The sequence below is a fragment of the Lacerta agilis genome, chromosome 10 (assembly GCF_009819535.1).
Source record: "Lacerta agilis isolate rLacAgi1 chromosome 10, rLacAgi1.pri, whole genome shotgun sequence".
In the NCBI taxonomy this organism is placed as follows: domain Eukaryota; kingdom Metazoa; phylum Chordata; class Lepidosauria; order Squamata; family Lacertidae; genus Lacerta; species Lacerta agilis.
In genome coordinates, this window is record NC_046321.1 from 39,258,064 (window position 1) to 39,284,407 (window position 26,344).

The window sequence follows — 26,344 nt, forward strand, 5'->3', positions numbered from 1 at the left end:
GGTTAGGTGCTTCTGGGGCTCGCACTGAGGGCAATTCCCTCTCCCACTCTGAATCTCCAACCTCATCTCCTGATGAAAAAGAGCTTGGCACCAAGGGGGGAAAACCATGGTTCCTCATTATTTCTGCATTGTGCCCATGTGACTCAAAACCTCTGAAATGGAATGAAGGGGCTTTCATGAGGTCTGTTTTGTAAGATGAGTTACTGGTGCTAATAATAATGGGCCACAGCTCTCCTGAACAAAGCATCTATGCTAGAATGTGCACAGGGCTGACTGAGCATAATTATCTCAACTGCTTAATTTTCTGCCTCTCACCAAGCAACAGAACAGCTCTCGTAGAGGTTTCTCAATATGCAAGTGGCTCAGAAGGTCTAACATGGATGGCACTTCTTAGTTTTCCAGTAGCCACTTTAGGATGCTACCTCCATGATGCTTCTCTTCAGTGATTATAGCCTTGGGGAACAATGTGTGTGGCATGGTGTTTCCCACCAACCCATCCTTTTTAAGTCTGTAGGGTCCAGGGATACTTGATAGCTGAAGTCACCGGTGACCAGAATGTCATCAGTTCTCAGAAACAGATTTAAGTGTCATTGTCATTTTTGTGACCTTGGTGTTGGTGTACAAGGAACAATAATTGCCCTGTAGAATCTGCGGGGATGGCCCTTGATCTTAGAACAGCTTTGTTATCACAGGCTAGAACATGAGAACTCATACCAATGCAGGGAGCTTGTTAATCATTCTGTAACTGTGAGATGTGGTTTAGCAAACAGTCCTCTTCATTGAAGGCACCTGACTGCTTGTGTGTTATTTAAAAACACTATCACGAACAAATGCATGGAAAATGTCATTGGAAACATTTGGGTTGGGGCAGAAGCAGCCACAAAGGTGTAGTCTGCTCATATAGGCTGCTCAAACTGCTTCTGTTTAGCATGGATGGTCTCTCTTGGTGAGATTTTTTGGGATGTCTTTTAAAAATTAACTTATTTTAAAAACTAACATCCTTTTCCTACATTCACATTCTCTGACACACTCAGGGAGTTCTAAGGTGAGGGAGGGGTTAACCAGCAAGTACATATAAGTGAATTTCTTTGCCGAAAGAAGGTGTGTTCTATGGTTTGGAACAATTTGGTATGCTTATTTTAAAAAACAGCTTGATTCCTCTGTAGGCCAAGTTTGTTCAGTGTGACACCAAATCATAGACCTCTTGCATTTCTCAGACTTTTGTCTTCTTTTTTCTGCCAACGTAGCTTTATCTTCAGATGGCTTCACAATCTGAACACTTCTTGCCTGTGAAGCTTTTTGGGGGTTTTATTCTGTGATTATTTAAAATGCTGTGTTAATAATCAGTTTTGAGGTCTAGTCTCAATGTTTTTATTTTCCCAGTGCATTAACATACATTCCTTGTATTAATCTTTGCTTACTTAAGAACTCTAATATGTGGTTAGTGGTTCTTGTGAAAAAAAATCTGGCTTTTAAAGACCAGGAGACTATTTCTAAATTTTGAACTGCATTCCTAATTCTGGGAAGTCTCTTTGTTCATCAAGCTTCTGTGACAGCACAGAAATCCAGACAATACCTAGAGAAAATCATAGGTTTGCAGCAATCTGAGGGTTATGTGTTTTTCTTTCAAGTTACCTTGAGCTAATTTTGGAAAATTTGGAAAACATGCATATGTTATACTTTTCACTTTCTTAAACTATTCTGAAATTTTGCAGCTGTGTATGATTAGCACCAACACCAGAGCTCTACAGACAGCAGTGTAATATCACAGATAAGTCACCTGAAACATAATGGTGTTTTGTGTTTTAGTGTCGTACACCACTCTGATATTTTATAATATGGTGGTATAGACATATTTTAACAAATAAATGAACTACCGTTTGTTTTAAAGAAGGTTATATAGCATACCCATTGATTTTCCTTTCTCTCATCCCATTTTATTTAAAGCCATAAAATCTACAGAATCCAGATGCTTATTTAAAAAGAAAAACCTCTCTTCATCTCACTTGAGTTTATATAATGTAAATTGAAGTTGGATGGGACGTTCTTTCTAAATCTTCAGATTGTACACAAAGTTGTCTGACTAATATAAAGGGACAAAAAACAAAGTTGCTTCTCATTTTCCATGTCTGTCACCACTTGCTTCATCAACATACTTTATTGCAATTTTAAGATCTATATATTCATTTTCATAATCAAAGCCAGTTTTCCATAGTCAAAGGAGGCACTTACTCTGGGTGAAGGCTGTTGAGTCAGACCTTGCTAAGAAGATTTCCAACTTCTTGAAAATATGTTTGCTGAAAAATACATTTGGAGAAGAAAAATGGCCACAGGGTGAAAAATCTCCCTTAAAACTATGACCTGCCAGGACTAGTGATGGCTTCATCTGGCTTCTGATGTGCCCTGAAGCACTTCTGAATTTTAAGTGTAGTCTGACCATTTTATCATCTGGCCCAGGGTTTTCTAGCCCTGCTACCAGAAGATGCTAGGAACTGAGCCTAGAGCCTGTTATGCATGCTAAGCCATTGGTACTCTGGGAATGAAAGCAATCCAAAAGCCTTAGAAAGATGGAAACCACTTTGGCATATGGGATGGAAGGAGTGTTCCTAGAAATGAGATAAGTAAACTAGAAAAATATTATGAAGGACCTGGGTCCAGGTTGAGTTAGGGAAGGGTATCACTTCTGACAGGTTGTGAATTAAGTCCCAGCAGTTGTGGGCATAATTGCTTTGGCTTGGAAGGTTTCAAGTGAAATCACTTGCTAGATTGTGAGCAAGTGGAGTGATTGTGCAAGGTTGCATTTGAAAGGGAATGAGAGTGGAGAAGGGTGTTGCAGTTTTGCTTTTTGTTCCCTCAAAAATGCCTTGGTGCCTGCCCTCTTTCTGCTCCCTGCCAGTCATTCTCTTCTCTCCATTTATCTGGGGGAGGGAACACAGTTGCTCCTTTGCCAACCCACACTTCCTTCCAGTTGTGCCTCATTCCTTATGTTGTGGGAGGAAGAGTTGTTTACAGGCAGATTGTGAGGCAATCAGCAGGGAAATTATTTCTCCACTCCTGTGTTGAGGTTTCTATAGCTCTGTTGGGATTGCCCTCCCCATTCACCTCTTTTCCTACAGCTGCTGGGGAAAGCAGACATGCTTTTGTATCCAATGAACTTGTTCCATTAGCCCAAAGACTTTCATGTGTGTAAAGGGAATTTCTTTATCTCTCCTCTCCCCACATAACCCCATCAACTGTGCTGCAGAGGGTTGGGGGGAAACCCAAAATAAATTTGGGAGGGGCACAGTGAGAGGAGTTGGAGAGGAAGTCACATTGTGCAAGTGTAAGTCCTTGTCCTAATGGGATGACTTTGATGGATACAACCCACTGTGTGTGAGAGAGATAATAAGCATTAAAATAATCCTATTGTTTATCTCTGCTTACGAAAGTGTACTATTATGAGTCAGTCCTTCAAGTGACTCAGACATATGGATACTGTTGTCTGGTTGTGTCTGGCAGTAACTTTTTCACAGTCAGGAAGGAGCTTGCCTTACCAAATGATTCTTCTCTTTCTTTTCCCCAACCTCCTTACAATTATAGAATTTGCTAATTTACTTTCCCTTTTCTTTGCAAAATACTTTTTCGTCTTAAGTAGCACTAGTGGTGTTCTGCATCTTGAAGTACATCACGAGAAGTTTTGTTTACCAGAGGGAAGGTTAGCCTCTGGCCATTAGAAGGCTAGATTTGGACCACAAGCCACTATCGTTTCTTTACACAAATCTTCACACCCCTGCCAAAATTTCAGTATGAAGACTAAATTATCTGTCTGAGCCTTCAGCTGTCCCTCTGAATTTTCCATCTGTTTTGCTTCATTTTATTATTGCAGACTTAAACGAAATGCTGATGAAAAATGTGAGAGTTCTAATAGCAAAGTTCTATGGCCTCCTCACTTGAACAATTGCTTTTTGTTTTATAACTTGTATCCTGTGAAGAACATATGAAGCTGCCTCATGTAGAGTCTCGACCATTATTCTTTCTAGCCAGATGTAATATAGCCCACTGCATCTTACACTTAACCCAGGAGTGGGTACCTTGTGGTCTTCCATATGTTGTTGAACTGCAGCTCCCATCACCCCAGACCATTAGCCATGGTTGACTGGAGAAAATGGGGCTTGGAGTCCAACAACATCTGGAGAGGGTCAAAGGTTTCCTATTCCTCTCTGATTTAACTTAACGAAGAAGAACATAAGAAGAGCCTGCTGGCCAATAGCCTATCTAGTCCAGCATCCTGTTCTCACAGTGGCCAACCAGATGCCTGTGGGAAACCCATAAGCAGGATTTGAGCACAAGAGCACTCTACCCTCCTGTAGCTTCCAGCAACTGGTATTTAGAAACATCACTTCCTCCAGCTGTGGAAGCAGAGCATAACCATTGAAGCTACTAGCCTTTGATCTTGATCAACAAATTAATGTCTTGTATGTACTACTTTGAATGGTCATGCAGCAGCAACAACCACAACCACCAAACCATAACCATTAATTTGTTTTGTTTGTAGAGCTTGGACGAATATGAGGATGATGAAGCAGGACAAAAGGAGCGTAAAAGGGAAGATGCAATCACACAACAGAACACAGCGCAGAATGAATCAGCCAGTGCAGACCCAAGTGCCTCATACATATTACAGGTGAGGAGTTTCAACACTGTTTTCTTTGAACTTCCAAGAGATTCAGCACACCACTACTTCTGCCTCTGTCACACCACTACTTCTGCCTCTGTAAATGTGTTTGCCAAACTTGATACCTTAGCTTTGTGAAATAAGTAACTTCCAGTACCTAACTTTATTTCAATGTTCAGTTTAATGCTTATTGTGAACACACACTAGTTCTTCTGACTAAACATCTATACCAAGCATCAGCAATGTAGATCTGCCCACAGGGGCCTTCCCTAGTACCCACAAGGTCTGCTCTGCCCTGCCACCCCCCACTAAAATTAGGCTTGAATGCAGCCAGTAGTATAGGCTGTGGTGTGCGCTTAGTTTCAGTGTGGGTTTGTGGTATCCACAACAGGCCCCCAAAGGTTAAAAAACCCTCGTCTATATGATAGGCATTGTCACCATTACATTGTTTGACTGTCAGACCAATAAGGATATGTATTATTACAATGGGAAGATTTAATTGGCAAGGGCAAGTATTCAATACATCAGTCCTAATGCTAATTGGCAAGGGCAAATTTTAAAAGGTGGGGCTGAGAGTTAAGTGGATGTTTTGTTTCTTGAGGCTCTAGGGTGTTTGCTGTAATATGCAATGATATGGTATTTCCTTCAACACAAGGAAGGTGAAAACTTTTCCTTAAAACATAATTGATGTCACACTTCTTGCAGCATCCCAGTTAACAAATTGTTTCTTGGTTATGGATACTTTAGTTGAGATTCCTGCATTGCAAGGGGTTGGACTAGATGACCCTTGAGGTCCTTTCCAACTCTACAATTGTAGGATTCCAGTGACATTTATGGATTGGAAATGTACTGTCCTCTGCAGCCACATGTGACCCTGCTGCACAATGAACAATGTTGGATAGGCTGCTGGGGAGAATGGCCTGAAATTAGGTGGAGGCTCACCTGATTTTGGTCAGTTCCACCACTCTTGGCACCACATCACATATTGTTTAGGAGGGCCTCTCAACCATCCAGAGGCTTTTCAGTGGCAATGGATAGCTGCAAGGGAAAGGAAGAGTCAGGAAAAAACAATATGCAGAATAGTTCTGCATTTTTTAAATAGTTAGTTTGCCCCAGCCTTTCAAAATACATACCATAAAGCATTTTCATTTGAATACTTGAAATTACATTGTGTTTCACTCTTGCAATTCTTTCTTGTTTTTAGTGCTTTTTGAAAAAAGAATTGATTAGACTTTCAGATGTCATACATCTATAGCCATTTTCCATTTGGGGCTCTCTTGTTGACATTTGCATAACAGCATTTTAAAAACAGGCGTATGGTTGTGCTAACTGCATTCCTAAATCATTTCCTGTGGGTGGTAGCTCTGCCAGCCAGGGCCACCACACTGAAACACAGAAGGGGGGCAGCAGTGATGTTTGTATGTTTGCAGTTTACTCTAACAGTGCATTTCTGTCACTATTATAGTTGCTGTAGTAGATTCTGGACTTAGACACCTCCTTTATTTGAGCACTTTTAATCTGGGAAAGCCCTTGTGGGATGTTCAACGTAAGATACAAGTTGTGAAGCATATCTAGGGAGTCAGTTTGAAATCTGGAACAAACCTTAGTCATCAGCACAGACTTTCAAATAACATTTCAGCCTGAAAATTATTTTTAAAAAACAGCCTGCCCGCCCACCACTCCCAAGCCTCCCTGACCCAGTGGAAAGAAGAGGGAAAGGGGGAAAAGGCTGCCCAGGAGCACGGGGGAATGGTACCTGTAGGATTTTCTTCTACATTTGTCATTTACGGGTGTGAGTGTCTGCAGAATTTTAAGGGAGTGTCTTAGTTTCGGGTATTGTCTTTTTTTCTCCCCCCCCCCCTTGAATTTTAAAGGTGCGGATTATTTGCTGGTGTGGCTTATATTCGGGCCAGTATGGTAATTCCAGTTTTGCACACACACACACATCTTGGAAGATTCAGAGAATAACGTTGTCCCTGAACAGCTGAGACAATAAACTAGGATTTTTCTTTTGATAAAGGATGGCTAACAGATGCTGGAGCACCTCCATAGTCATCAGCCTAATTTTGGTCTTCCTTCCAGAAATAAGTAATTTTCATTTCAAAGTTGTCATTTGGCCTGTAGATTAAAATGACTTCATCTTTTCAGCATAATCCCTTTTAGACAATAGTTAAAGTTTGGGTATGACTGTGCAAGAATCTTTAATGAGCTTACAAGGAAAGACTTCGTGAGCAATTTAAAGGTGTTCTTGCTCCACTGTTAGAGTCAGAATGCCTCTGAGTACCAGTTGTAGGGAATCACAAGTAAGTAGATGTCCTGCTTGCTGGTGTCTCCTAGGCATCTGGTTGGCGACTGTGAATAGGATATTGGGCTAGATCAGGCATAGGCAAACTCAGCCCTCCAGATGTTTTGGGACTACAATTCCTATCATCCCTGACCACTGGTCCTGTTCATAGCTGTCAACTTCCCCCCCCCCCCCTTTTAAGGGAAATTCCCTTATTCCAAATAGGATTCCTCGCAAGAAAAGTTGATAGCTATGGTCCTGTTATCTAGGGATCATGGGAATTGTAGTCCCAAAACAGCTGGAGGGCCATGTTTGCCTACGCCTGAGCTAGATTGAGTTTTGGCCTTGTGAAACAGAAGTTCCCCTCTGTTCTTGTGTTCTTATTATGGTCCATCTAGCTCAGTATTTTCTATAGTGACTGAAAAGTGGGGGAGGCCCTGCTGATAGTGCAGGGTGAATCTTGATAGGCATTCTCAGTTGTAGTTCCCTGTTTGTGGAATGCTCTCCCTGGTGAGGTGTTTCTGTCTCCCTAAGCACTAACTTTTCAGGACAAAAAACTTGAAAACGTTCCTGTTCACCCATACATTTGATGGCTGAAAGATACTGACTGAAATCCAGTGTCACATTGCAGGATGACCCTGCCTCTCCTCCAACATGTCCTGTTCTGGAGATTCTCTCCTCCAAGGCCATTTCAGGGGGCACCTGCAGGTGTGAGGGAAGGAAGGGGGGGTGAAAGCAAGTGCATAGGGCTTGCACTGACGGGATTCATTAGGTGAATCCTGCCCAATGTTTCTGCTACACTTGAATGCTTACTGTTTCTAAATGCTTTCAGGGGTTTGTAATTGTTTATAAGTGTTTTAAATCTGTTTCTATTTTTGCTTTTGTTTTTACTGTATTACTGTTTCAGTGTTTACAACCCTGGGTTTCTTTGGGAGGAAGAGCGGGATAGAAATTCGTAAAATAATAACAGACCTTCTCAAAACGAAAATGTTCCAAAATTTAATCTGTCCTGTCCACTTAACTTTCAGTTTAGTCCCATTGCTCCACCTTCACAATTCTGTTGAAAAAATAATAAAAAGATTAAATTTTATCAGAAATCTTCATTTAAAATACTTTTTTGTGTGTGTGTGTGAGAGAGAGAGAGAGAAAACAAGAGAGAGAGAGAGCGAATGAGCTGCTGTGTGTTGCCAGTAATAAAACATTCAAGAGAAATGCTATTTATTCCAACAATGTGAAAGGCAATATGTATAACTATGTCATATCTTTAAGCCTCTAGTGACTATTTAATTGTGTGGGAATACAAAGGTTTGATGTATTACTGTGAGTTCCTGTTAGTAAACAGCACTGAAAGCCTTCCTGACACTAGTTTCCCTAGAGCTTTGTAGTGGCATGTTAATTGCCAAAAGTTCCTTCCAAACTAACTGCAGCAAATTGCTTGATCTTCTGTCTTACAAAAGAGGGGAAAGTTTTCCATGAATTTCATGTGTAGTCTTTTTTTTGTTATACTAGTCAAAAAGACCCCACAAGTAAAGAATGTTTGGGGGGAATGTTGCAAGCATGAAGTGTGTGTGTGATTAACCAACAGAAATGTTACATTGTATTTTAGCTATAATAGTTAACAATTGGGTGCACTGCATAATCTCGTGCTGTGGAGTTAGTAGGTCTTAAATTGGGTGGGCATGGTGGTCTGTGTTACTGAATACATGTCTCCCCCCTCCCCCCCAAAAAATGGTTTTGCAATTTGTGAAATGAGGACAGTCCTAAGCCTTCTATTCTTCTTTTAGGGCCACAGACATGGCCCTGTTGTTTAAGTTTGAGTTGGCTGGAATGCATTCTGGCATTACAATGAGAATTATACATTAATTGTAGCCTTCACCACAGTGTCTTTTTCTAGTCCCTAATTCTATGTGCTCTCCTTTTCTATGGCATGCTAGTTCTGTGAGGGTTGCTACTAGAATATCCTCCCCCCCCGCCACGAGCTGCTTACCAATCTTTTTAAATTGCTTTTTTTCGTGTTTAACTATAATTTTGTTCTTTTACCTTTTATGCATTTATTCTCACTCCAATCCCCGCACGTTTGTAGTGTTCATAACCTTCCTTTTTCAGTTCAAAAGAAAGGTGGGATATAAATTATAAAAGATATACCAACTTAACTCACTGCTGGCTTTTAAAATCCAGAAGCCATTTCTCATTAAGGAACCACTCGGAAGCTTCCGTTCTGAGACACAGTTTCAGTGTTCTTACTTGGTTAAAGTCAAAGCTAAGCTCAAGGTGAAGGCATAGCTGTCTCTTGAATTTAAATGTGATGGTGCTTTATCATTTGTCACTGACCACATTTGAATGCAATGCTGAGCCATAAAGTGTGCTTTGTTAAGCCATAATATACATGAGCTGTGTGCTTGTGTGTGCAGTCTGTCCTTGATTTGCATGAGTGATTTTATACATAATTACTAGTCCCACTAAACTCACTGATCAGAGAATGGTATTTCTGGGCACACCAGAGGTGCTTGTATAACTTTGGGTCTGACTGTCCTGTATTTTGATTTGATTTGCCCATTATTATGAGCAAGTAATGCTTTAAATCAGCCATTTTGTATATTAAATTTGACTGTAATTGGTGTGTTTTTGTTTTCATAGGATACCTCTAGGACAATTTCAAACAGATACAAAAGGTAAGGGACTTACCAGTATATTTTAAAGTCAAATATTAATTGATTGCGTTTATTTATATGTCACCTTACCACAGTGAGCTGTGCCCAAAACAGCTTACATTGAACACTCACTTACCAAAATACAAAGCATTTGGGTGGAGGAGAGAAGTCTACTTACAAAACATACCAATAAATCCAAACAGGAGAAAAAAATAAGCAATTTAGCAAACATTGAATAAATTCAATATTACAGAAGTAAGTGCCCACACTTAAATACCTAAGTACAGAGCAAAATGAAAATCAACTGCTGATGGAGGTCTTACTGCTTCTGAACTTAGTGGTGAACCAGGGAATTAGCTAAGAGTTGAAAGATGGGGTAGGGAAAATGCATACCCTCCAACTTCCTGCTAATCAACATTGAGCTCTTCTGGGAGCCAGGTGACAAAACCAAGCATCTTTTGGTCTGGCGTGAGGCAGCTGACTCACAGCAGAGCTCCAGAACAAAAAATGGGACATTCCGGATCCAGTCAGAAGACAGGAAGGCTTGTGTATTTCGGGAATATCCTGCTCAATTTGGGATGGTTGAGCCGTATGAAAATGTGTATGGATCTATGTTGTGAACATTATCTCCCCCAAAGCCTAAAATGTGCCTCAAGAAATCTGCTAGAGGTGGAAGCTAGGCTTAAAAAGAGAATGTAACAGGCAACATTTATTGTTACAGTTGTTTCGCGATCCGCATTTTAAAATGACTTGACAGATAGCAGGCTTTTCATCAGTTGCCAGAGGAGTTGGTTTTATCTGTCGTAGCAACAGACTTCTGCAGCGTGAATCTTCATACATTTTGTCAGTTACATTTGTTACAGAAAGTTGCAGATGCCGTGGTTATGTAACACTACATTTTCTCTTTCAGCATCTAGAGAGCTTAAGGACCAAACTACATATTGTGTGGGCCACCCATCTTCTTCTGGTGTTGTTTTCACTTAACAGCAGCCACAGGGAACGTGGGAATTATATTGAAGCAGTAGTACTGGGGGAGGGCATATTTTTAACTTCTCCATCAGCCCTGTTCTTGGTCAAAAGTCTGCCTCACATCCCCACCCCACCCACATCAGAAAAGTTGTCATTTGTTTCCTTTGCAGCTTCAGGGGGCAATTTAGTTTTGTTAACAGATCCAGGGTAGAATGGATTAAACACAACTCCCAGTACCTCTGTACCCCTCCCGCATGCTGGTGCTTTTTTAGAAAGTGAAAACCAGTGCAGAGAAAAGTACTGAATAAAATGCTGCGTCTGTAAAAGAAAAAAAAAAGAGCATAATTTTCTGTGTCACAGTCTGGTTTGGGGGTTAACCCTTACGTAAATGCAGATAGTATTTATAATATAGTCCTTCCCCCTAGTTAAAGTACATGTACGTTTTACTTTGGCTTTAGCATTAATTTTTGGGGTGGTCATATATCATCAATATAATAGAATGTTCATTTGTTTCTCTTTTTATTTTATTATTTATTTCTTAAAATTTATACACCACTTGGTTGGTAAAGTGGTTTACAAAAAGTATGTTTGTTAAAAGTATGTTCATAATACAGGGTGATAGTAAATGGAAACTGTATACTTCATTATTAATCACCCTGTATTACTACTACTATTAATAACATTTAAAAAAAAAATAGTACGTGCACAATGGCCTAGTTTCCCCATCACATAGCAGTTTACCTGTCACCAAACACCCTCCATGTATATGGGTTCCTCCTTGATGGTTCTGTCTCCCAGGAGCTGATTAGAAATCTCTCTCAGTTTTCATCATTCACTTCCATCTTCCTGGTTTAATGAAAGGTACCGGTCAAACCCTTTCTCTGCATGTATGTGTTGGGCAGTCATGTCCCGAGTGTCAAAACTCTGGCTGTATACCCATATGTGCAGACCTGATTGGAGGATTCGCTTTCCTCATCAACACCCTTAGCCTCCCTCTTTAAGTTTAAGAAGTGGAATAAAACCTTGTGGAAATTTGTAATTACCGGTACCCATTGTGATGGGTGATTCTTACTCCTCACTTGTGAGACTCCACTTTAAGATTGTTTAGCTTAGCTTGCATAGAGAGCAAACTGCTTCTTTATTCTGCCAATCTGCCTGCCCACAATCCCTTATATCTCCATACCAGGTCTCAGTAAAGCTTTTTAATTTGAATGCTGAGGTTTGACTGCATAGCTTTGGACAATCCAAAGAATTTTCCCCTGTGTGCCAAACTGCTGTTTCATACTACACACTTAGATCAAGGGGGAAAACAGTCTGAACTTCCACCATGGTTGCTGGTATTTGCCCAGTCCTAGGTATCCTGCAGTTCTTGGATTTCCTCTTGGTCAAGAATTACGGTAAATTGAGAGGTGGTAGATGACATAAGTTGGGATGTCATAGACTGGCCTTGATCTCAAGGCAACTGACCAGTTTCCAGAGTCAAAATGGCATCCCTGAGATCTTGGCTGTATGTGAAAATAGAGCTAATTGTGCATACATACATACATACCGTATATACATCAGTATAAGCCAACGCAAATATAAGCCAAGGCACCTAATTTGACCACAAAAAACTGGGAAAACTTATTGACTTAAGCATAAGCCGAGGGTGGGAAATGCAGCAGCTACTGGTAAATTTCAAAAATAAAAATAAATACCAATAAAAGGCTTGGAAAGAAAGGGTCTCTTACAGGGAGGGCTCAGGGGGTAAGGGGGCATATTGTGGGTACATTTCAGGGGGCAAGGGGAATATTTTGGGAAGGTTTCGGGGGAGGGGGCAGATTCTAGGATGGATTAAGGGGTGTGGGGGGCATATTTAGGAAGGGCATCAGGGGCAAGGGGCATATTCTGGGAAAGTTTCAGAGTGGGCAGTTTCCAGGGTGGGCAGAGCTGGGATGGGCAGGGGTTAAGAGGGAAGGCTTGGAAAGAAAGGGTCTCTTTACAGGGAGGGCTCAGGGGGAGGGGGCATATTCAGGGAGGAATTAAGGGGGGGGAGATTCTGGAATGGATTAAGGGGGGAGGGGGCAGATTCTGGGAAGGTTTCAGGGGTGGGTGGGGCATATTTAGGGAGGGCATGAGAGGCAAGGGGGCATATTCTGGGAAAGTTTCAGGGTAGGTAGTTTCTAGGGTGGGCAGAGCTGGGATGGGGGAAGGGGTTAAGAGGGAAGGCTTGGAAAGAAAGGGTCTCTTTACAGGGAGGGCTCAGGGGGAGGGGGCATATTAAGGGAGGAATTAAGGGGGCAGATTCTGGGAAGGTTTCAGGGGTGGACAGTTTCTATGGCAGACTGAGCTGGGATGGGATGGGGGCAAAAGCAACAGGCTCTCTGGGGCTGAGCCGGCTCGCGCGCCTGCTAGATGCTCGTCCTCCTCCTGCTCCCGCTGCCACCGTCGCTACCTCTGTTCCCCTTCGGGGAGAAGGGACGGGAGGAGGAGGGGGAGGAGGCGATCCTCGCACAGAGCAGTGACTGCTCTGTGCAAGGCATCAGAGAGGAAAAAGCATCGAGGAGCACTTTCTCCCCGCTTTTCCTTCCCCGATGCCTTGCGCAGAGCAGGCACAGGATCATAGAGTCTCAGCGCAGCGGTTCTCCAATCCCCCGGTGCTGTGCCTGCTCTGCGCAAGGCATGGGGAGAGAAAAGCGGCCAGGAGCGCTTTCTTGCCGGTTTTCCCTCCCCGATGCCTTGCGCAGAGCAGGCACAGGACGAGGGATCTGAGAGCAGGCACAGATGGGGGATCGGCAGGGCAGGGGAGACAAGCAGCAAGAAAGGATCCCTTTCTTGCCGCTTGTCCCTCTGCAGCCGCCCGCTTCACCTGAGTATAAGTCGAGGGCGGCTTTTTCAGCCCAAAAAATGGGCTGAAAAAGTCGGCTTATACTCACTTATATACGGTACTTAGGAAAGGCCAAAGGAGAAACTTTATAGGAAAGGCCAAAGGAGAAATTACCTATCAGGGTTTAAAATAACTGAAGGATTTACCATGGATCAGACAGGATTGGCTGGCTCAATTTACAGTAAATCAGATAGGAATTTCTTGGTATGCATGTTCTTTCTCTGCTTGTTAACTCTTTTCTAAGAATAAATCCAGTAATTTCATTCTTATTTAAATAACTATATAGCCTTGAATTTTAATGATACCAATTCCAAACCAAAAAAATCCAAACAGAAAAATTATTGAGTCCACAAAACAAGTGTGTGTGGGCAAAAAAACTAAATCAGTTTTTCCAAAACTAAAATATTAGCTAAATATGGTTAGCCAAAACCATAAGTGACTTTTCTGCCTCCCAGTGACTAAAGCTGGAATTTTGTCTGCAATACGCTTTAATTCCTGTATGTCCAGGACAGATTGCAGGTAAAAAAGAACTGCTGACTTCACTTGTCCTGCATTGCTGTCCTGCTGAGTGTATTGCAGCCTTTTACTCAGTAGGATCAGGTTATCTGACCTGCCAATAAAATTCCATGCAGACCTATACTCTGGCCTGGTCCCACAGTCTGAACAGCTACTTTCTCAATACAAATTACGGTAAACTGCTGCAGACCTCTTAAAAGAAGCCCTGGCTGATTGCATTGAACCTGCAGCCTGCTTCCCAGCTGCCAACCATAGCTTGTGTGCTAGCTTTTCCTCTAGTGAATCCTTTCTTATAGACATGATGGCTTGAATTCTGAGATCCCATGACTGAAACTCAGCTCATGGAATGTTCCTACAAAAAGCTTATCTATATGCAGGTGTCTAACCAGGCCACTAGTGCAGATGAACCCTAGCCTGATACTAATCAGTTGGTAAATTTATAGCTAATAAATGGATTACCCTTGTTTATGTTGTAATCAGAAATTGGAAATATACATTTAAAAAATTCCTTAAATTATTTAAGGGATCTCTGGATTGTTCTGTTGACTACATATTACCTATATTTCCAACTCTTGAAGTTTTATATTGCTTTTGTATAAAGGTTTTTACCATTATCTTTCAATCTCAGATCAATCACTAACAGCAGATCCAGCCTTGTCCTTGCTTTTGATAGAAAGCAATAGAAATCCCAGAATATCTCATAAGACAGTGTTCTTTCTATTATTAGCAATGGGAAGAATGTCAATGGCCAGCCAGTGGCCATTGGTTGCCTCATACCCCTTAATAAATGCAGGGTCCTGGGTCTTGATGCAGGTAGCAAGCCTACTCATGTTAATGGGGGAGATCTAGCCTGTGTCTTGAGAACACACAGATACTGAGTAGTAGTAGTAGTAGTAGTATCAAGTTACCAATCCTAGGTTTCAGCTTGGCAAGTTTGTATTGAATTTACTATTTATTTTGTCTGTATACTCCTAACTGTCCTACTAGGCCAGCAGCAGCGTACAAACAACTGAAGTGTTCCTTTCAATAACTAGCTGAATCACAAATTGTTGCACTTTTTCATTTTTTGTTGAAATGCTGTCAGGTTCTTATCTAATGTCAGGACCTCTTGAGCTTTTCCTTATCCATTTTGTGTGTGTGAAAGTTGAACATGTTTGCTTTTTCTTGACCAAATAAAGAAATTTTATAGGGAGAGTTAACCAGAGTTTACCTTTGTGATTTGCTGTTTGTGTGTGTATTGCACACATAGGGAAGGATTCTTTCCTTAAACAATCAAAAACGGAAAGATCCCTTTAAAATACTCTCCCCCTCCCACTTTACTCTAATCTACTTACCACCCATTCTAGGGACAATGTACTAATGGTGAATAGAATGTCCCCATTTTCTGAGGAATGTTGGAGGGTATACAAAGAGAAAGAGAAAGATACACTGTGTGTTTGAATACTTTGGCTGTGTGAAGTACATACTGTATAACAGTTCTTGGATTCTTTTCCACAGTATGAATGACACAAGTTTTAGGGGGTTAAAATTACAAACATTTTGTTTGTGTTGCAACATGCACATCCTGTTTTTAGATAGATTTTTTTAAGTCACGCTAGATCAAGCAGTGCCAAATATGGTAATAGAATTAAACTACAAAATTCCTTACAATTGTGTCATCATGCCTTGAAATAATCTTCTATACTGCACTCCATGGATTGTTACATCCATGAAACCAAGTTTATTGTGCCAAGTTAAGTAAGTGTCCCTAGCTTTCCTTTCAGTGTAAAATAGTTTTCTGTTTAATACACACATGTGATTTCAGGTAAAAAAAATACCAAGCACCCTACTCACATACCTGAAGGTCATGTAAGACTCCCTACCCCACCTGCAAAAAACACATGGTGTTTGTTTGTTTGTTTGTTTGATTAATAATAATAATAATTTTATTATTTATACCCTGCCCATCTGACTGGGTTCCCCCACTGTGATTAATTGTGCTGTCTACCAGATCTTGTTAAAAAGTGCTGGGAAGTCCAGCATTAATCTTTTAACTAGACATGTTGTTCAGTGGTGCACCAACTACCTGGTGGTTTGCTACCCAGTAATGGTGGGCAGAGGGAGGCAGGAATGGTCATCTGTAGCCTAGCAGACATCCACCTTCAAAATAGCTGGTGGAAATGTGCTTCCTGAAACAACAAATCTGTATTTTAGAACCTGCGGAATGTGACATCTTTAGTGAATGTTTGTTCAGGTTAATTTGCACTGACTACAATTTGGGAATACTGAAACTTATGTAGCCTAGCCCTGATCCGATTGAGTTTTAGGAATGCAAGCATTTCCTACTGTAGGAGAGAAAATGGCAGACACCAATGTTGGTCTGTAGCTCCCAGTTAAGCCACTCTAATGATCTACTGTTCATCCTGGTCAGTGATATAAGCTCTTGATCATCACTATTTCTTCACTTACAGATGCCCCCTAAGATTTAATAACAACCCACCTAATCGAAATATAAACTGGTTGCTTCTTTCCTAGGTAATGTTTTACCCCTGCCCCCAATAGAAACATATAATGCATGCATGTAGTGTCTCACACACACGTTTTTCTAAGAAGTCTGAGTAAAGCTCATTGCCCAAATCAGTTTTGCAGTAATTGATTAAATAATATAGTATTGCACTACTTATGTGGTTCTTCCTTTTCCGATGATTTGTTTGAGAATATAAAATAGGCCTACTTTTTATATTTAAAAATCTGTCTTCTTTTTCTTTCATTCATTTCCTGCCCTTCACCAGCAGTTCCTGGGCAAGGTTAAAACAATTTAAAGTTCAGAGATTAAAAGCAATTAAAAGCAAAGGAACACAGGAATAAGGTGGGTCCTCCTTTGTAGGTCAGCCTACAAACATTGTAAAATGTTTGTATTTATAGCTAAATGCAGAGAAACATTTGTTCTGTCCAACCCCTAAGTTTGTCTGTGCATGTGTGAGTTTGAATGAGAGAGAGAGTGTGTGGCTTCTGCACAGTGACGTCAATGAGAGCTGCTAGGCCATTGGTCTGAAAGGTGCTTTGTGTCAGTCTACACAAACTCAGTGGAATGATAGGCACTGGCAGCAGTTTTCTGTGCTTCACCCATTTCCATTTTTGGCTAATAAGCTAAGACCTGGCAACAGTAAAAGAGGGAAGAGATAGGAACAAATTGTACACTCATGTAGTACCAAAAAAATTGCTCTGTAATTTGTTGCTCCTATATTCAATTTAAAATGCAATTAGTGATTATGAACCATGTCATGAGCATGCATCTGCTCAGTGGGCTGTTGCACATTAGGGTCTTGCCATACAGCGTAGCTGCCATTTGGAGACACTTGCAAGAAGCCTGTGTCTGTCATGAGAGGTGAATCGTAGGTAGACAAGTTTCAAAGTATAGTAGAAAATGTCTGCAAAAACAGAAGGACATTTCTACTCATTTTAGTGAGCAAGAGAAGCCTAAGTTGTGTGGAGTTTATGGGATTTTGGTATAATGGCATAACTAACATCTTACTTAAGAGTAAGTAGGAGTAAACTCTGGTAGTAGGAGTAAACTCTGATAAAGTTGATCTCCCATTATACATTATATTGATAAATGTTAGACAAAAGAATGAGTGAAACAATATTATAATCTTATAAGCTTTATTTTTTTATGGCTGGGTTTAACTAAACTGTGCTAAAAACAAGTCCCACTAGCACAATGGAATTCACCCCACATGCCCTCCCCAAATCCGTTTGGGAAGGCCAGGAAAACCCTCAGAACTTTATAAGAGGGACCAAAGTTCAGCATAATAGGACATGTTTTCCACATGGAAGGTTCAATTTCTGATATGTCTAGTTCGAAAGAATCTAGTGGCAGGTAATGGGTGAGAAAGCCTCTGCCTGAGACTCTGGAAAATTGCTTGAAGTCAGAGTAGACAGTTCTGAACTTGATGGACAAGTAGTCTGAATTGGTCTAAGGCATTTTCTACATTTTTGCATTTTTCATTCCTCATCAGATTGTTTGTGTGTGCTCTGCTAGGAACTTCTCTTGCAGTAGCTTCTGTGAATTACTTCACTGGCAAAGAAGGATAGGCTTAACAAATAAGCAGAGTAAGACTGCAGTCTTGTTCACACGTACCAGAGAAATAGCCCCATGAAATTCAGTGGTATTTCTGAGTAGTTCACGTATAGGTTTAAAGCTGTTAGACATGATTTCTGATACATGTGCAGTTTTATATGTGGTTTGCAGCAGTAACAAGCTCACTACGGAAATAAAAATTTATGTTTTTATAATTTGTTGTAGATATTAAACACTACTGAAGAAACAGGGCTATAGGCAAATCTTTCAATAATTTATTGCAGTCATGGACCAAATATGTTTACAAGTTGTTGTTTTTTCACAGCACAACAAACACACCAGATGATGTTTCTAGTAGATATTCACGAGCAGCAGACAGAACAGGATATAACAGATATAGCAGGGATGCAAATTCTTCTGGAAACATTTTACCAAATAATTCTTTGGAAAAGAAGGTTGAAGATCTTGAAAAGGTAAATGTGTAATCAGTCAGTGGGTGTGGGCAGGGAGTTCTGTAAACCAAGTCACCAGCACTTTGAAGACCTTGCTGCGGTTGCCACCGACTAGAAGCTACTTCAGAAAGTAGAAACACCTAGATATTGACATCCAACTAAGATCTTAACAATTGTGTAGGTTCATATTGAAGCAGTTAATTTCCTTCAAAATCAGCACTTTGAATCTGGACCAGTTGGATTTTCTAAACAGTCTTTCCAGGCACCTTTATGTATCATACATTGCAAGAATCAAACCTAATTATTATAAAGGCATATATTATGTATGAATAAAACTGGCCAGTTCACATGATACTTAGTGCATCTGACACCAGTATTGTTGAGCTTAGTGAACTGACTATTTGTCTCAAATTTTAAAGAACATGTATATTCTTTTCCAAAAAAATGAAATTGGATTTTTAAAATTTCAGAATATTGACCATAATCCTCTGTCTCAAACACACACACTGCATAATTTTCTATGGAAAACAATGAATCGGAGGGGGGCAGATTATTTATTTTTTTAGAAGAGGCATAATATGACACAAGACATCATGTATTTATTGTTGTGCAAATTATGACTATATAGACTCTCACTGAAATTGCATAGGGACATTATTTTTGTTTTTGTTATTTATTAAATTTGTTAGTTGCTTTTTATCTTGGTCAAGGTAAACAAACAAACAATCCCCCCTCCCACATAGATACATTAATAACGGGGGTGGGGGTGGGGGACATCTCACCCACTTCTAAAAGGCCAAAGACCTGGTTATAGAAATAACAGCCACAAATGGGAAACCCACCCTCTTGTGTTGCCACCCTCTGGACCTCTTGTGAAGGGGGCACATGAAGAAGGGCCTCAGTTGATGGTCATAGGAGCTTGCAACAGTAGGGTCCATGTTGGTTCATACAGGGAGAGGTAGAAGCCATTATGATATGGCCATGTACTAGGTATTGTTAACTTCCCCAGGGCTCATTGATATTTTGTACTGTTTAAAATGTAATTTAATGTCTGTCTTTATCCATTTTTGAAAATTGAATTCTAATTTATTTGTGTACATCTTTTGTTTGAAAAGCATGCAATACATTGTTGAAATATTTTTTTTATTATATTCCATATATAATATAAAGGCCTTATGAGGCTACAAACAGCTGTGCATTAAAGTTTATGGCAACCAATTGCATGCTTTTGCAGGAAGTAATGAAATGGAAAGTTAGAAACTTGATTTAAATTAATTATTTTCATCACCTTGATTTAAATCAGCCCACTCTACTGCAAGCTCTTTTCTCTGGATAATAGAAGAAAAACCTGTGATATGTCCATATTGGTGTGTTATTACATGCAGCATATTTTGGGTCTAGAGCTGAACTCCTAAATCCCATTGAATCTTAAACTTGATTACATTTACTTTGTATGTCTACTCTTTGCATTGTTTTTAAAATAAATATCAATTTTATTTTTTGAAGGAGCTAGCAAAGGAGAGACAAGAAAACATCAGGCTTGTGAGGATAACACAAGACAAAGAGGAGTTAATTGGGAAACTGAAGGAGGAAATTGATTTATTAAACAGGGTAAGTGCTTGTTTGCAGTGGTACCATGGTTTATGAACTTAATTCTTTCCGGAATTCCGTTCTTAAACCAAAAGTGTTCTTAAACCAAGGCGTGCTTTCCCATAGCAGTGAGGGACTCAATTTACAAATGGAACACACTCAACAGGAAGCAGAACATGTTCTGCTCCAAGTCAAACTTCAAAAACCAAAACACCTACCTCCGGGTTTGCAGCGTTCTTAATCCAAGTTGTTCCTAAACTAAGTTATTCTGAAACCAAGGTACCACTGTATGAGAAATCGCCCAAAAAATTGGGGACAGTGTACACATCTTCCAGTCTGGGACTCAATCCTGTAAGTAATACCACTTTCTGGTTATTTGTTTATTTTTACATTTTTATCCTGTCCTTCCTCCTGAGCTCAGGTGGTGCATTTGGTGTCCCTCATTATGTGGCTCTCATTCTTGCCAACCAGGCAGTTCCCAGTGAGTCTCTTTGAGTTACCTGGCATCTTTTCATCCCCAAACTGCTTGTTCCTATTGATGGTTTATGCTTCTGCAGTCAGGTGAACTTCCTACTGGTGTCAGGTGAAGGGCTTTTTGCTGCTGTACAATAAGCTTGCAACTTACCAGGGGGTACTTTCTGCAGATTGCACCTGAAGCAAAATTGCACAGTGTCAAAACACATTGAGTTTGTGGTGGGTGGCATTGCCAAAGTCTTCCTTCATGACACCTGCCCCCTTCCATCCAGCAGCGTGTGTGTGTGCTGACTCTTCCTGCTTCCCTGCTAACAGTGTGTATATGCTCCATGGATTTTCATTTGTATGTGTTCACATGCAAGACATGTACACATGCACACTGGCAGGCAGCCCTTGGAGGAGTGGCCAACCCTCAGTGTAGCCCTTGGGCCAAAAAGATAAACTACCCCATCCTAATTTGTTGAGAACCATTGCACTAGTTGACGGACACTTTGTCATTTGACTCTGGAATGTGTATGGTGCTCTTGTTCCCTTGAACAATAAACATTTAATTCTTAAATTAGGTATGTAATTTTGAAAAGGAATCTTAATTAAATAGGAAATAAATCCCATATATGACTGACTCCTTACTTTTGACTTGCCTTGAGTATTTAAGTTGCAGACAGTTGTTGTGGTTGGACCATGTCCAAGTAGCTCATTCTTTAAGTCATTTTTGGAATGTTATTTCTGCTGCATAAACATTCCACAAAGTAAGCATATGTATGTGTGTGAGAGAGAAAGTATTTTACACACACACACTATTATGTCCTTACGTGAGCTTCTTGTGCGCTGAATCTGTGCCACCTGTCTAGATATTATTTGTTTGATTATGGATTTCCTGCATCAGGATTTGACAAGATGGCTTAAAAACCCTGCTCCAATTTTCTTGATACAAATTAGCCAAGACAAAAGCAAACCTGAGTCTGTTGTAGTGAAAAGCTAGTTGCTTTCCTTTTCTTACTAACACATATGACTTGGATTTATTTTTTTTACCATAGTGGATGCTTTAACCCAGGAATGAGAAACATGTGGCCCTCCAATTGTAGTTGGACTCCATCCCTCTTCATCCTTGACCACTGGGTATTTTGGCTGGGGCTGATGGGAACTGGAGCCTGACAACATCTGGAAGGCCACATCTTCCCAACCTCAGATGAAGTTAGCTGCTGACCTCAAAGTGCTGTCCTGACATGACTGCTTTGTTTTTGAAATTTGATTTCACGTCATTCTTTACTTGCTTTCAATTAGCTTTTGCTCATTTCTTATGGGCCACTAACCTTTAAATCTCACTTCTCCCCACCTTCTCCTCTCTTGAGATACTGGAAGTTATCCAGATGCCCTTTGTATGGATGGAAGGGAGGAATGTGCACAGCTGATGTTTTTTGGGGTCTGCTACAGTTGATGGGGGCATGCAGCTTATTTAAGCTGAGAAGGAGCTTGCCTCATCAGCTGTGGTGGGTAGAGTTACTTTATTTTATTTTATTTTATTTATTAAATTTTATACACCACTTGAGTGTAAAAAAGAAGAAGCTTCAAAGCAGTTTACAAAAATTATGTGAACACTTCTAAGAACTCTCCAGCTGAATGCCCAGAGTTCTGTATGTTCCAACTATTTACAGGAGAAAACAGGAACATGCTTATAACAACCATATTCTCATACCAAGGTAAACGTAAAGGGACCCCTGACAATTAAGTCCAGTTGTGAACGACTCTGAGGTTGCGGCGCTCATCTTGCTTTACAGGCGGAGGGAGCCGGCATTTGTCCGCTTCCGCAGACAGTTTTTCCGGGTCATGTGGCGAGCATGAATAAGCCGTTTCTGGCAAAACCAGAGCAGTGCACGGAAACACCATTTACCTTTCCGCCGCAGTGGTACCTATCTATCTACTTGCACTGTGTGCTTTCAAACTGCTAGGTTGGCCGGAGCTGGGACTGAACAACGGGAGCTCACCCCATTGTGGGGATTCGAACCGCCAACCTTTTGATTGGCAAGCCCAAGCGGCACAGTGGTTTAACCCACAGCGCCACCCTCATCCCTCGCATACCAAACCCAGTTAGTGTTTCAGTGCATCTGAAGAAGTGTGCATGCACACGAAAGCTCATACCAAGAACAAACTTAGTTGGTCTCTAAGGTGCTACTGGAAGGATTTTTTGATTTTATATTTTGTTTTATACCAAACCCACTATTTTATCTGATGTGCCCATTCACTCTTCAACAGCCTTGTTGAGGTGCTTGTTTTAAATTTGTTCTTTAAATAACCCAGCCAGATGGGTGGGGTAAAAATAACACACACACACACAATATCACCAGGGGGAGAGGGCTGTGTCTGCTGCCCTTGCCTATGGGGAACCTGCCAATTCACCACCACATTTTGGGGCATGTCTGCAAAGGTGAAGCCTGTTGAATGGGCTTCTTCCCTGCAGACATGCCCACACCTTGGGATCAGGTAGGGGATACAACAGTATGGGCAGGGCCACCATGTGGCATGATAATTGCATGGAGAGAAGAACACTTCAATTAGGCTATGAGTGTGGCACAATCTTGTTTGTGCCACGCTCATGGCCTAATAAGCTTCACCAGCATGTGGAATGGTAGCCTTCATACACCATGACACCTTGATGTTCATGTGTGGTTAGGTGCATGTGAATTAGAGGCAAGATTCGACCACCTCCCCAGACCCACTCAGATTACGTTTCTACATATTTGTTCTTATTTCTTCTGCCCTTCCTCTTAAAGAAGCCCAGCACTACAAACATTGAAACGAGAGCAATTCAAAAGAGTTAAAAACATTTAAAAATAAAATAAATTTCAAAGCTGCCAGAATACAATAAACTAATAGAATACAGGGTAAAACTTAGATAGGAAAAACATCAATAAAAACAACCATTTAAAACCAATTACAGTATATTTATTTGTCAGTGTATAACCTAAAGGCCTGTATAAATAAATATGTCTTTGCCAGATGGCAGAAGATCATCTTTTGGGAGGGGGCAGAACCCTGAACAATGACAATTCTAGCAACTCTCATTAATTTTAGCAAGCCATTCTTAAAATGCAAACATAGGGGCAAGGATTTACCTGGGGCAGGTTTCAGACAATAAGGTGTCTTCTGGAAAATTAGGTACAGTAGTGCATAAGTAACAGTTGGAGCAGATGCCAATGCAGAAATCTCCTTTGTATTGCTGGCAAAGAGCACAAGGTTTGCTAGGCTTTTATTTAATCTCCTCTCTAGTGCCTGAAGGATCCCCCACCCTTCCTGGCTTGCACAGTAATTCCCTCTTCTTTCACCCTTTATCTGCTTTCCCATCGTTTCATATATATGGCACTTGGCAAAATGCTCAAGGAGCATTGCTAAGTTTCCATCCTCTGGCCCAGCAGCTAATTTGGAAAGAATGTTTGGACTACTGGTAATAATGTACAGTAGTTAAAATATAGTTATAACTATTCTGGCACAGAAAAAATTTCCCATGTCTAGAAGTATGGACTCAGTGACACAACAGCATTGTACGCATAACCATTTGCTGCCGGTGTCCAGTTACCCCAGATGCAAAAACCTTGAAGAGAGAGTATGCACCATTCCACAATGCTGCTGGTGGTAATCTCGTTCTTTCTCACCAATGGAATGATAACCATTAAGAGTGTCATTCCACTTAGAAGGAATCTTGCTCTTAGCCAAATTGAAATTGTGCCTCACACTCATAAAAGACGTTGTGCACCACTGCCTTCACGTCAGCTTTCAAACTTCTTGCACTAATAATACATTGGATCTCACTCATGGTGTTTGGTCATGTGCAGGGAATCTAGGACATTGCACGGCACAGAAAGTACTCCTTAATCAAACATTACTCGATCTGTAATAAACCCAATCTTTAAGGAGAAAAAAACTGGGCATGAGTGGACATCGTGAGGAGGGAAATAGATGCAATTGTGCAAACATTTGCAATTGTGCAGACATGGGGGGTTAACTAGGGCAAGATGTAGGAGGGCGTTAACCCTTTCTCTACTAGAAACCTGCATCAGTTTGGGCCTCTGGTGTGTCTGCATCAGGTTGTAGTCTGAAAGTGAACAGCAGGTGTGGGGGCCCTGATTCGGATTGCAGCAGGAGTCCCAATTTGGAACAGACACTGGCATCACATGACTAAGGTCCCATGTGGTTGGCTTTGAAATTTGTCGTGGTTTCAGGCATAAAAGTAACAGAAGCAGCATGCTAACCATTTTTAATATGTGAATATTTTTCCATTACGAAAGAGCAGTTCAGTAACATTGGTCACACATTTCAAGCACAACCATCCATTTATGCATTCTCTTTTCAGAGTTAAGAGAGCTCAATTTTTTCCAGTGTATATAACACAAAACATTTTTACTAATCTGGCAAATTTTGATTTACTTCCGCATTTCAGATTACATTGTACATGCTTGTAGCAAAATACATTTATGTGGTAATGGGATATTTACTTTACTCAGTGTAACTTTAAAAGCTGTTAATGCCCATATATCTTAAAGCTGCTTTGTTTGTGTTTAGCAATCAGCTTTTGTTGTCTGCCATTTTGCTCTTATATAGTAATGTGCTATAATGCAGACCATTAAGAAAATTACTTGATGAATTAATAACTTTACACCTTGCTATGTTTCCTTCTCAAAGGACCTAGATGATATAGAAGATGAAAACGAGCAATTAAAGCAGGAAAATAAGACACTCTTAAAAGTTGTTGGACAGCTGACAAGGTAGAAGTTGAAAGACTCAAAGAGGAATGAAATATGAAAACTACTGATTGAATGTTTCAAGATCAAGGCTACAATATGTCTTTGCTGCAATGTGTCAGAACAACTGTCTTTCTATTTATTATTATTGAGGGGAGTAGAATGAATGTTTTGCATAATACTCTTCCTTCAATGAAATAGATTCAAACTTTTGTGAATACTTCTACACTCACTCCCTTGCATTTCCCAAGTTAATTAATTCAAACACAGACATCTCAAATGTCATGTTCTTGATTGTTCCGTATGTCTTTATTTTGAATGTGTATTATCCAGCTTTTAAGAGCATTTGATTGCCAAGATTGAATTTTGGTCTATACAAACATCACTTTTTTGTCTTTGCCACCCTAAATGAGTGGAAGTAATTGGAGTAAACTTTGTTTACACAGATTTAAAATATATATTTTGCTACTTGTAAAGTGTGGGTGCCTTACTACAGTACTGATGTGAAACATTTTACAGCTGTGTTACTTATTCTACAAAGAATCCTGTATTTTGTGATTTTATTTTGTACTATATCTGAAATACTGACAATGGTATATAGTATCTCCCACCCCCTGTATAGCTGCTTTGTGGCAGAAAAAAATGTTTTATAAATCATCAATCACCAATCGTTATCAAAGCTAGTAGTCTTTAGGAAAATGTCTGTGTCATGTATTATAGGTTAATCACAATGCTTGCGTGTCCACAGGAAAAAATATTCTTATACAAGGGGAAATCCACTCTTTCAAGTTAACAAACGCTATGGCCTGGTTCAGATACAATGATCATGGTCCATTAAACCATAGTATTGAACTGAGAACAATGAGTCTTCATTTCATATCCTGGTTTGCAATCAGAGATTCAGTTGGAAATTGATTTAATAACGCCCCCCCCCCCCAAGCATTGCATCACAGTGCATGAGAGAGAGGAATGTGGGAGAGTGCAGGACGTTTGTTCTCAGTCAATAAGCCATGGTTTATTGGACTGAAACTGTTACAGCTGAATCTCACCTCTATGAGAGTGGTATGCTATGGTTTACATCAATTATTTCTA

At 40.4% G+C, this 26,344-nt stretch overlaps 1 protein-coding gene across 1 annotated transcript in view; it reads left to right on the forward strand.

Annotated features, from left to right (window-relative positions):
• PAWR (pro-apoptotic WT1 regulator) overlaps positions 1 to 26,000 on the forward strand; it is a 60,152-nt gene extending 34,152 nt beyond the window's left edge. Inside the window, exons 2-6 of the mRNA XM_033161728.1 lie at positions 4,535 to 4,663; positions 9,576 to 9,610; positions 18,326 to 18,473; positions 19,959 to 20,063; positions 25,194 to 26,000. Of these exons, the coding sequence (XP_033017619.1) occupies positions 4,535 to 4,663; positions 9,576 to 9,610; positions 18,326 to 18,473; positions 19,959 to 20,063; positions 25,194 to 25,280 (504 nt within the window). The 3' untranslated portion in view covers positions 25,281 to 26,000. The remainder of the gene's footprint in view (positions 1 to 4,534; positions 4,664 to 9,575; positions 9,611 to 18,325; positions 18,474 to 19,958; positions 20,064 to 25,193) is intronic.
• Positions 26,001 to 26,344: the final 344 nt, after the last annotated feature.